This window comes from Eumetopias jubatus, unplaced genomic scaffold (assembly GCF_037043125.1).
Source record: "Eumetopias jubatus isolate StellerSeaLion01/CBP00866 unplaced genomic scaffold, mEumJub1_p1.0 scaffold_15, whole genome shotgun sequence".
Taxonomy (NCBI): domain Eukaryota; kingdom Metazoa; phylum Chordata; class Mammalia; order Carnivora; family Otariidae; genus Eumetopias; species Eumetopias jubatus.
The window spans coordinates 81,743,524-81,755,579 of NW_028274821.1; the positions used below are offsets into that span (position 1 = coordinate 81,743,524).

Below are 12,056 nucleotides of genomic sequence, written 5' to 3' on the forward strand. Positions count from 1 at the left end.
CTCCAGAGCTATGTGATGGGCAAAGCTGCAGGGCCTTTGTAATCAGTAACCTGGGGGCCGGGAACCCTGGGCTGGTGGTCAGTGACCCTTGGGGCCAAGGCCAAAGCCGCAGCAGTCTTCTGTGAATTACCAACCGGCCAGGTCAGGGCCACACTGCTCCAGAAGGGACTGCTCAGCTAGGCCAGCTGCCAACTCACTTTCACTCCGGGGGCTGGGATGATGAGGAAATTTCTTCTTCCTTCTTTGTTTGTATTTTCCGAACTGTCTAATGAGCAGGCATCATCTGAAGTATATTTTTAATGGTATTATTTCTTTTTAAAAGGAAAAAAAAAAAAAACCAACGACAATGGATGGATGCATGCTTGTAAATAGTTTCAAACCCTACAGCTCATTTAATTTCCAGGCAACTATGTTGAGGTGTAAGTTATCGACCATAACGATTTGCCCACTGTATGCGTTCAGTACTCTGATTTTTGGTAGATTTTTCGGGAGTGTAATCATCACCATTTTCCACTGTTAGAATGTTCTCATTACCCTTGGGTGTCCTTGCAGGCTGATGATGGTGATCTGGGCGCTTACTCCAGCCTTGGGCAGCCACAACTCTCCCCCTTCGTCCCTTTCAAGCAAACTGCCTGGACGGTTTGGCGTTTACCCTCCTTGACTTTTTTTAAGGATGTGTGCAGAAATGGAACCCTTATAAAAAAGAGGAGAGGAGCCATACTATAGTCTTTGTACAATTTGCCTTTTGCACTTAGAGGTTTCTCTTTACTTCCTGCGTCCCTACTATGTGCCAGGCACAATCAGATCTAGCTCATTCTTTCTTCACAGCTGCAAAGTAGTCCATTGTATGGTGGCTCCCTAATTTATTGAATCAGGACATTTGGGTCCTTTCCAGTTTTCTTCAAACAATGCTTCAGTGAACATCCTTGCACATATATTTTGGTGTTTCTCTGTAAGTAATACTGAAGGAAGCAGAACTTTTGTTGCCTTATGTCTTTCTAGAATTCGGGGAGCTAAATTGCTATCCAGAGAGGTGAAACCGGTTTATGCTTACAGCAAGAGCATATGGGAACTCTGGGGTTTTTATAATCCTCCAAATCCCCAGCGAGAGGGAAGAGCTCTGAATGCAGACTCTGCAGGCCCAGGCCTCAGGCACCTCCCTGGGACTCCCCACAGACCCCAGGATAAAGTTCAGACTCCAGCGGGGCACATGGGCCCCTGTGACTCCTGCCACCATCTCATCTCTTCTTGCTCCCTGTGTTTTAGGCTGGACCCCTCCTTATCCACTGGATGTGGCCTGTGTTTGCTTGCCCTTTGCCCATGCTGTCCCCCCTCTCTTAGAATGTCTTTTTTGCTCAATCTCCCTCTTCCTTGTCCTTTGAGGCTTAGGTCACAAGTCCTTTCTATCACGAAGCCTTCTTGTAATCCCTACAGTCTGAATCGCCTTCTCTCTGTGTTCCCTTAGCTCTTTATCTGACCCACAGACCGCCTTAAGTGGGAGGAAGTTGTGGGTGGTGCAAGGCAAACTTCAGCCTGATTTGATAGAAGCTGGGCTCCAGGGGAGCTGGGTTAGGTGACCATAGCTTGGGGGGAATGGGGACAGGAACCCATTTACCTAGTCGCAGGCCAGGCCATTTTCATACATACAGACTGATTTAATCTTCAGCACTACTCTACCCATTTAGTAGATGAGGAGACTGAGGCATAAAGTACTTTACACACAGTGGAGGCGGGTGTCAAACCAGATCTCCAGCTCCCAGTTCACTTCCTCTCATTGCACTAGGCTGTTTGTTGGGAGAGAGGATGGGAAGAGAACTTGGAAACAGAGAAGTGGGTCCCGCAGAGTGGTGGGAGGGATGAGGGAGGAGTTGGTGGAGGTGGAAAGCAGGCCTCCTTGACTCGGAATATTATTTGTTCTAACACAATGACTGGGTGCCTCTAGTGGGACAGTGGGGAGGGTGGGAAGGGAGCCTTAGAATAGGGAAGAGACTTAAATCCTTGTCTTCCCCAGGGGGAGCCGATAGATAAGATCTGGAACTGAAAAAAAACAAAACAAAACAAAACAAAACAAAAAACCAACCCTCCTCTGGAAAAAAGAAAAAATAAACCCACAGAACCACCACCACCAACTACAAGAACCAACAAGGGCTTGTTATTTCAGATATGAGGGCAAGCCCAGAAGCATCAACTAAAGGAGGCAGATAGAATAGGTTGCTCCTGGGGAAAACTGAGTGGGGTTGAGAGGGAACAACTTTGTACAAATAGGTGACTTTAAGTTGTGATAAAAATAAACTTTTTAAAAACAAAACCTGTTGGGGCTCCTGGATGGCTCAATCAGTTAAGCGTCTGACTTCAGCTCAAGTCTTGATCTTAGGGTCCTGCCTGTGTTGGGTCCAGGCTCAGTGGGGAGTCTGCTTGTCCCTCTGCCCCCCTATTCATGCACGCTCCCTCCCTCTCTCTTTCTTTCTCAAATAAATAAATAAATAAGGTCTTAAAAAAATAAAAACAAACTTTTTAAAAAGAAGGAAAGAAGGGTGGTCTCAAGTAAAGTAGAACCTACAATCTCAGTTGAGAGGTCGGCCTGTCCCTCTGGAGTCTTGCTTGCTCACTGGAGCAATGAAGGCAAGCCCCCTCCTTGCCAGCCCCTAGCTGGGGGCAGCTGCATGCTGCCTAGGTGGGCCTTCCACCCAGACTGCCTGAGTTCAGATCTTGGCTGCACCATTTCCTAGTTGTGTGCAAGTTGCTTGACCATTCTGCACTCAGTTTTCCCCTTTGTAAAATGGGGCTGTCCATAGTACCTACTCTGTAAAGGATGTTAGGAGATGCCAGCCTTTATATGATGTGTGGAAAGCCTTCAAAAACTTTTTTATGTTTTTGCTGGAGACGTTAGGTGCAGAGAGGGGAGGGGGCTCGCTGGGGCACACCAGGAGACTGAGCTGGGCTTTCTGCATTTCGTACCTGCACGCACCCCTTTAGTGTGCACTGCGTTGACGCCTGACGCCCGTCAGGCCCTTTGCTTGGTCTCGCCCCCAGAGCCGGGGTGAAGGAACAGCCACGCCCAGTCGGGTCTGTCCGGGCTGGATCCCCGACGTCTCCAACCTCCAGGACTGATCCCCGCCCCTCCCGGGCCCGCGCCCTCCCTGAGGGGCGGTCCCCGGCTTGAGTGGGAAGGGCCGGCAGCTATATAGGCTCGGTGACCCGGAGATCGAAGCTGCGGACTGGGGTCTTCGCTGAACCCCTGGAGGCCCCAGATTTACCATGGGGTCTGCCATGGCTCTGCACCACTCTGCGCCCGCGCTGCTCAGCGCGCTGGTCCTGGCGCTGTGCGCGTTGTCGCCGCCGGCTCTCGCGGCCACCGCTTCGCGGGGGGCGGCCCAGGGGCGGGTGTCCCAGGCGCGGGTGAGTGCCCGGGGGGCCCGGGGGCTTCCGGAGTAACTCTCTATTGTAAGTTCTTGCAGATACAGCGCTAGGAAAAGGGGAGTAATTCAGGTCTAGAATGGAAAAACTGTTTTGTTGCTTTGTAAGTATCTCTTGCTGCTTCCGGGGCTCCCGTGGATTGAGGGTGGGAGCCTCAGGGCGCCTGGCTGTTTCCCTCCCTAGAGGCTAACCTCACCTTGGCCGGATTTCTTGTTCCCTAGCCTCTGCCTTTTGATTTCTTACCCATCTCCACCTCCTGATTTCTCCTTTTCCCTCTGCCTGATTTCTCTCCCCTCTTCTGATTTTTTTTTTTTTTTTTTTTTTTTGGTCTTAACACATTTAATCTCTGATGTTTCAGGAGACACTTTAGGATCTTGAAGGGCCTGAGGGTTGAGGCTTTGACAGTCACTGCTGATCCTGAGGATGCCGCGTGAGGGAGGCGGCACGCAACAGGGAATGAGAAGCCAGGGCCCTGCTCTGTTACTGGACGGCAGAGTGACCACGGATAAGTCGCTTCCCTTCCCCAACAGTGTGGGACATGAGGGTCTCGCTCTAAGATTCCTCCCAGCTCTGATATTCTGTGAATAACTGGCAGAGAATGTACTGAGTTGCCTTCCCAAGGAAACGGACAAAACTACATGCAGTAGCCAGTAGCCGAGACAAAGGCCTCAAATAGTTCTTCGATATTTCCAAAGCCTCAGGGCTTAGACTCCCAGCTCGTGCGTTGGCCCAGCCCTGGGGTCAGTCCTGTGCGGGCTGAGGTAGGCAGCAGATTAGGAATAGCAGAGTCAGGGACCACTGCACAGTTAGCGATGATAAATTTGTCAGGCCTACGGGCCGGGATCCTCCTCAGCAGGAGCATGCTGGGTGGTCACTTACCCTGCCTCCTCAGGTCACCCGGAGCTCTCCCGCTCCCAGTCAGCTGAGAGTTTTAGTTACAGGGATGTGTGCTGTCCTTGGACCCCTCTTCTGATTTTTTTTCTTTCATTTCAGATTCTTCTTTCTTATCTGATTTCTCTTTTGCCTCTCTGGTATTTCCCTCCTCTTTCTTGTATGATCTCACCTCTGTCTGCTTACCTTCATTACTATTATTTATTCTCCCTTCCCTGATATGTCTGCTCTGTCTGGTTTCTCCTTCTCTCTCCTGTTTTCCTTTTGTATTTCTCCACCGCTCTGCCTGGTTCTCCCCACCTGGTTTCCCTTAGATCCGTCCTCCGGCCCGAGGTGACCCGTGCCTGCTGATTTCTGCCCTCCGGCTCCAGGCTAACCATCCTGCTCTGCTCCATCTCTAGACCCTGTGCATGTCTGATGGCCTTTTCCGCATCCTTGACCACCTCATCTCCAACAGGCTCCTACAGACTCTGGCTGCGTCCTCTCCACCTTTTCCAAGAAATGGAACTGGGGGTGGGATGTTGGTGCGGGGGGCAGGAGGGAGGAGGCAGACAGCTCAGGAGGCCACTTGGGCTCAGCCATCTAGGTCCTTCTTGGGAGTGTGATGGGGATATGGATGGGACATGGGAAATCTTCCAAAGAGCAAAAGCAAACAGGCTGTGTGACCTTGGGCCAGTCTCCTCCCCTGTTTGGGCCTCGATTTCCCTATCTGCAGAATGGGGTTGGATAATGAGCTCTCTGAGGACCCTTCTAGTTCTAAGAGTCGCTGAGGATGCTGGGAGGGAACACGCTGAACCCCTGGAGGCCCCAGATTTACCTTTGCCATGTGAGGGGTTCTCCCTATAGTTCCAGAGCTTCTGCTCTTGGAGCTTGCAGGCAATGCCTGCTATGCCACTTCCTAGCTGGGGGTCCTTGGCAGAATCACTTCCACCTCTCCATGCCTCAGCTGCCCCATCCAATTGGCACTAAGAAGGAGAGGGAGAAGGAAGGTAGAGCCTTCTGTCCCTCCATCATGAGTGAGCTGAGTAGGCAAGACAGACTCTGGTCATGGACAGGGTTTGGAGCCTAAACTCTGCCCTGTTTGCTCGCTCCCAGAGATAGGGGTAGACTCGCCTCAGGGGTGGGGAGAGTCAGAGGCTCAAGTGAGATGCTCTTGGGGCTGGAAACCACCCTCCCTCGTGTCCTGGGGTCTCTTCTCACCAAGGCTCCTGCCTCTGCTCAGGCTCCTCCTGTCTCTTCCAGCCTAGCAGCATGGTGGTGGAACACCCCGAGTTCCTCAAGGCAGGGAAGGAGCCTGGCCTGCAGATCTGGCGCGTGGAGAAGTTTGACCTGGTGCCTGTGCCCCCCAACCTCTATGGAGACTTCTTCACAGGCGACGCCTATGTCATCCTGAAGACGGTGCAGTTGAGGAATGGGAACCTGCAGTATGACCTCCACTACTGGCTCGGTGAGGCCGCCCCCTCCCCTGTAAAGCGTGGCCCCTGGAGGCATGGTCCCCAGGAAGCACCCACGGGAACTAAGGGACTGTTGAGCGTCAGATATGTGCCAGCCCCTTGGCTAATGGTGTCCTGGGACTTTAGAGCCAGCCTGTCCCAGTTCAGACCCTGGCTCTGCCCTTTGGCAAGCCACCCAGTGCCTCTGTAAAGGGGACGTGGTGATGACACCATACGACCTCACGGGAGTGTTTGAGGGTTCGAGAGGTTACCATGGTGCTCAGAGCTGGGCTGACGTGGGGCCCCTGGACCCCCTCCACACTTCCCTGGCTCACTTCCTGCCACACCCCAGTTTGCCCTTCGGAGTCAGGAGCCTGGAGTCCCTGCTCTGCTGGGTGACTCCGTAAATCCTGCCCGCTCTCTGCACCTCCCTTTCCTAATCTGTGAGTTGAGCCACTGCCCCTAGGCCCCACTTCGTGTCTAGAGGTCTGAGAGTGAGTGCGGGGGGAACGAGTGAGAGGTGAGTATGGGGGACGTGTCAGAGCTGAGAGGACTCTTAGAGACCATGGAGTCCAGCCCCTACTGCCCCATTATACAGATGGATCAACTGAGGCCCACAGAAGGCAGGGGCTTGCCCAGCTTCTACAGCCAGGCCAGCGCAGCCCTGGGGGCTCTGGACTCCTCTTCCATGGGAGGCTGGGACCGCTTTCGGGAAGCCAGGCTCATGCTGTTCCGACGCCCCCTAGGCAATGAGTGCAGCCAGGATGAGAGCGGGGCGGCCGCCATCTTCACGGTGCAGCTGGATGACTACCTGAATGGCCGGGCCGTGCAGCACCGTGAGGTCCAGGGCTTCGAGTCGGCCACCTTCCTGGGCTACTTCAAGTCTGGCCTCAAGTACAAGGTAGGTCCCAGGTGTCAGGGACAGAGGCACCAATGGCAGAGCCTCGCTCAGGTCCACCCATCTCTCAGCCTTGTGGGGTGATGTGACAGATGGGTCAGAGCTCGGCTTTTGGAGCTGGCTAGCCCTGGGTTTGAATCCTGGGCCTTCCTAGCTGTGTGACCTTGGACAAATCACACTGCCTCTCTGAGCTTCTGGTTTCTTTTTTTTAAAGATTTTATTTATTTATTTGACAGAGGGAGAGACAGCAAGAGCAGGAACACAAGCAGGGGAGTGGGAGAGGGAGAAGCAGGCTTCCCGTGGAGCAGGGAGCCTGATGCAGGGCTCGATCCCAGTACCCTGGGATCATGACCCGAGCGGAAGGCAGATGCTTAACCTACTGAGCCACCCAGGCGCCCCTGAGCCTAAGATAAGATTTCTTATCTTAAAATGGAGAGAAGAAAATTCATCACTTCACAGGGTTGTCTTCCTAGCCCCAGCAGCGAGGGGTGGGAACCCAGCCTATCACTTCCCCAATAGTCCTGTTCCTACACCCACAGGTGCTTAGGCCCTGCCAACAGAAGGCCCCATGTTAGGTATTTGAAAGGGTACCCTTGACCACATTCCTCATTATGTTCATCAGAATCCACCTTGAACGTGAACTCTGAGGAGTCTGAGCCAACACAGAGCTCTTCCCCTGCAACCCTCAGCCGGGTGGGGCTGAGCAAAGCCAAGCTGGGAGCTCTGAGAGGCTCTGCCCTAATATGCATGACAAGCCAGCCACTTGGTGTCTCTGAGAGCCTCCCTTTCCTCTCTAGTTACATGAGAGCCTGTTGTACCCTCCCTTCAGGCCTGGAGAGAGGGTTTGATGAAGGGTAGCTGGGAAATGCCTTGCCCAGGGCTTGGCACCCTGGAAGGGCTCAGGGAAAGCTGGAGGTTTACAAAGCTGCAGTTCTCTTTGGTCAGGATAGGGAGGGGATCACAAGCTTTGATAGCCAGATGGGCCTTAGTGTCAGAGTCCAAAAATCTTATTTGTAGGTGGGGAGGGAAACTGAGGCACAGAGAGGTTAAGCAACTGGCACAGGGTCACACAGCAAGTCGGTCCCAGAGCCAGGACTAGAACCAAGATCTCCTGATTCCCAGCATTCTTTCCACTACACCAACATGCCTCTCATGAGTGGGGTTCTCATATAGGGGTGAAGCCCCATCTGTGCTGTTGATGTGCTGTGTGACCTTAGAGAAGTCATTGTCCCTCTCTGGGCCTTATGGTCCTCTGTGCCAACAGGGTCTGAACAGGAGTCTGCTCAGGTGAGGCACAGGGGATTGGATAATGGGAAAACACTCTGGGATCCAGATAGCAAAGGGTAGGGTGTGTTCTGGGAACAGGGACTCAGGCCTGGGCTGGGTGGCTGGGCTGGATGCCCTGGAGCCTACCTAATGCCCCCTGTCTGCCAGGTTATCCATACCCACAGCTCCTCCTGCTGAGCTGTCCAGCTCCACCTTCTTCCTTTATGAGGCCTTGGTGTATTAAGAAGGAGAGGTGAGGTGGTTGGGAACCAGGCCCCAGAGCTGGAGAAGGACCAGGCCTTTTTACAGTTCTTAGAGCAGGAAGTGGAAAGAGCACTTGATAAGGATTAAGGGAGAATGAGGTTCAACACCCAAGGCTACCCCCTCTAACTGCTCTGAGGCTTTGAGCCAGTCGGGTGCCTCTGGCCGTGTGCTCTCACATATTTATTGAGCCCCTGTAACAACTGTGCCTGTTTATTGTTGCTGCTGTGTAGACACAGCAACTTCACTTCTGGACAAGGTTAGCAGCTTACACAGCTGATAAATGACGGAGCTGGGATTCATTGTGAAGGGCCTAGCACAGAGCTGGCTCAGAGTGGATGTTTCAAGCCTCCCTGGTCTCTGATCTTCGTGCAGCTGGGGCCCAAGAATCTGCTTGGGTAGCAAGCCTCCTCTACCCTTTGGCGCTTTTTCCAGGATGTTCTTGGACCATACTCTGAGGAATGCTCCAGGGAGCATCTGGGACTGGATTTGGGACTTCAGTCCTGAAAGGCCCAGGCTCCTTCTGGTGGAAATGGGAGGTCCAAAGCTGGTCCTGTTTTCCACCTCCTGCAAGTCCTCCAGCTGCCCCCGCACTTGGCAGGCCTAAAGTTGTTGGCCTGGCGCCCTCATCAATTATAGATCCCCAAGGAGCAGAGCTTGTTACGCAAGACTTGTTGCCGTGAAAGCCTGCTTCTTGGAACCGATTCTGTCCTCGGGGTGTGAGAAGGGGCAAGGAGGGGACAGGAGCCACTAGAAAGGGCTGTCGTAGGGCCCGGCCCCTCTTGTTCTGCAGCCCCCCAATCCTTAAAAGTACTGCACTTTCCAGAATCGGTCCATCTCTCCTCTTCCCTCTCCTCCTCCACCTCTCAGACGGAACCCTAGAGACCCTTTGTGGCTGGGTTATTTGAAACCCTTTGTTCCAACGGAATCCAGGCTGAGCTGAGTCAGAGAAGCCCCTGGCCCCACCGAGCCCTTCCGGGCCTCCCTCCCATTTCTGAGATAAGGAACCCAGAGTTCAGGGGGCTGGAGGGGACCAGCCCCAGTCAATACATTTTTCTTTGTTTTATAAACAGTTTAACATTTTAAAAAATGAAAAATCTCTGTAGCTTTTTTTTCTTTCTCCGACTACAAGAGTAATACAAGCTTTTAGTAAAGTGCCAAGCATTATAGAAATACAGGTTTTAGAAAGCTGTCCATGATTCTACTTTTAGAGATAGACACCAAATTCAACTTTACAGATATATATATATGCATAATTATATATATCTATATCTATATATATAGATCTGTCTATATATATCAAATGGATAATGTTTCTCTATGAAAACATAGCTATGTATATTCATGTATAGAGAGGGAACTATCTATCTATATCATATATATATGATCATTGTGGATTTGATCATATATATGATATGATCAATCAATTTGATCATATATATATCATCACTTTAATTTGGAAAGTGACTTTTAAAACCATCCTATTGAATTTTGTTCAAATAGTGTGATGCCAATCTCAGCCTAATAATTAGACCTAATAATTAGACCATAGAAAGCAACAACCAATTCTAAAGGTTACAGTGAAAATTTCCACCCCCTGCACTTTTAGATCCACTAATGTCTTCCAAGAGCTTGCTTTTATCTTTCTGTTCATGTTTCCAAGTCTAATTTCCTAGATTGGTAAGTTAATTAGTCAGGAGATTCATGTCCACCATCATGAAATATCAAGCATCCTTTTACTTTATAAATTCACATACAATTTATTGAAACCGAGGTTTATGACATGAAACAACCCTTTTCCTTTTTAAAAAATGTTTCTATTTTTAAATAACAAATAAAAGGCAGGCTTGAACAAGTGAAATAGTTCAGAAACATAAAAAAGAGTTAAGGGCCTTTCTTTTCCGCCATGGCCCCATTGTCTCGTCTCTGAGGAATCCATGGAAATGGTTGGTGTGTCATTCCAGCACCTTTTGGAGAAGCTTTTCAGATCCACTGTCTTTTTAGAATGAAGTGCTGGGATCAGGGCTGTCTGTGGACACTCAGGAGTTCCCGGGCTGGTAGACGGGCAAGGCTAGATCCCTGGAAGGGCAAACTTGGGAGTACTGCCACCAACTAGCTGGGACCCTGGGCTTAGGGTGTAACCTCTTTGGACCTCAGTTTTCTAGTCTGTGAAGTGGGGTAACAAGAGTCCTTCCCTTAGGGGCTTGTTGTGAGGACCCGATTGCATGTCTGTAAAGCAGGTGCCCCAGCTCCCAGGCATGGACTCCCTAAGTGGCAGCCTCTGTGGTCATTACCAGGTGAGCGCAGGGCTTTGCATCTTCTTCCTCAGCTGCCCTTCCTCACCTGCTCCCCAGTGGGAGGGCCCTTGAAGTAGAGTGGAAGGAAAGACTCTGTGAACACCTTGGGCAGCCCTGCTCAGCCTAAGGGGATGCTCTTGAAAGGCCTCATGCTGGTACCAAGAAAGGACACCAGGGGGCGCTTCACTCACAATAGGAGAAACCACTCTTTTTTTTTTTTTTTTTTAGATTTTATTTTTATTTATTAAGAGAGAGAGAGAGAGGCAGAGGGAGAAGCAGGCTCCCCGCTGAGCAGGGAGCCCAATGCGGGACTCGATCCCAGGACCCTGGGATCATGACCTGAGCCAAAGGCAGACGCCCAACCATCTGAGCCACCCAGGCACCCGAGATACCACTCTTGTATTGGACCGACTTTGCTCTGAGCAGTGGCTTGTTTCTGCCTTCCATCCTGGGTGACCCTAGTTACCTTTGCTCTAAGAAAACCTGATGTTGGGGGAAGAATGTGAGCCTTATAGATTCAGTCACACCTGGGTTCGAATCCTAGCTCCATCATTGACTAGTTGTGAGCTCTTGGGTAAGTCCCTTCGTTTCTGGACTCCACTTTCCTCATCTCCAAGTTGGAGATAAGGACACCTTCCTCATAGATGCTGCGTGCAACATGCCCAGCACAGTAGGCGTTGTCATTGCACGAGTGCTTTTATATTGCTTACTGTGTGTAGACATAATAAGAGCCCAATTTAAACTCGCTCCCTTGGTCCCCTTGCTCTCATGGAATCTGTTCCTCAAATCAGACTTGGCTTTGCTCTGCAAAGTGAGGTGGCAAAGAGGGGCCTGGACAGGGTGGCCACACTTCTGGCCTTCGTGGGAGCCCTTCTGCCTGCACCCCGATGGCACGTGGAGCCAGCTTGGGAATAGGAGGTGAAGTTTCCAGCCTGAGCTTTGCCATACACTTGCTGAGCGAGTCACTTCACATCTTTGGGCTTCAGTTTACCACAAGTAAAATGGGAAGCTCTGTAAGGACCTTGTCATCTCTGACTTGTCATACTGGGGCTGGGGACTGCTGGGGAGAAAGCCAGCCCCCTTTACTTGACTTCTCCTGAGCCGAGCGCAGTTTTGACTACTGCAGGGTAGGCCTACTGAAGGCCCCTTCCCTGGGACTTGGTGACCACTGCAGAGCATGGCAGAGCAGGGATTTCAGTCCCCATTTCAGAAGACAGAGGCCTGAGGCGCAGAGAGGGGAAGAGACTTACCCGGAGTCACCCAGCACTGTAGTGGCAGGGCAGGGACTTGACCCTGAGGTCGGTGCTCTGTACTTGGATGGGACTTGCTTGGTGGAGGGAGAAGGGGGCTGTGGGTTGGAGCCATCTTCCTAGAGAGCCTGGAAGGATGGGAAAGCTTGGAATGAGCATGTCTCAAAATGGCTTTGCAGAACACTTGAGCTGCAAGCAGGATGTGGTAGAGAAGGCAGTTCTTGATTCAGTAAGGTCAGAAAATGCTGTATAAAACAAAAGACAGACCATTTCTTTGCCACAGGACTTCTCAGAGCCTGTGTTATGCTGACATGCATTGTGTAACGGTCAGGGAGCCAGTAAG

At 51.4% G+C, this 12,056-nt stretch overlaps 1 protein-coding gene across 4 annotated transcripts in view; it reads left to right on the forward strand.

Moving 5' to 3' along the window:
* GSN (gelsolin) overlaps nucleotides 1-12,056 on the forward strand; it is a 54,157-nt gene that overhangs the window by 24,231 nt on the left and 17,870 nt on the right. For all 4 annotated transcript variants that reach the window (XM_028107604.1, XM_028107605.2, XM_028107606.2 and 1 more), the window contains 2 exons: nucleotides 5,551-5,755; nucleotides 6,488-6,642. In XM_028107604.1, the coding sequence (XP_027963405.1) occupies nucleotides 5,560-5,755; nucleotides 6,488-6,642 (351 nt within the window). In that variant the 5' untranslated portion in view covers nucleotides 5,551-5,559. The remainder of the gene's footprint in view (nucleotides 1-5,550; nucleotides 5,756-6,487; nucleotides 6,643-12,056) is intronic.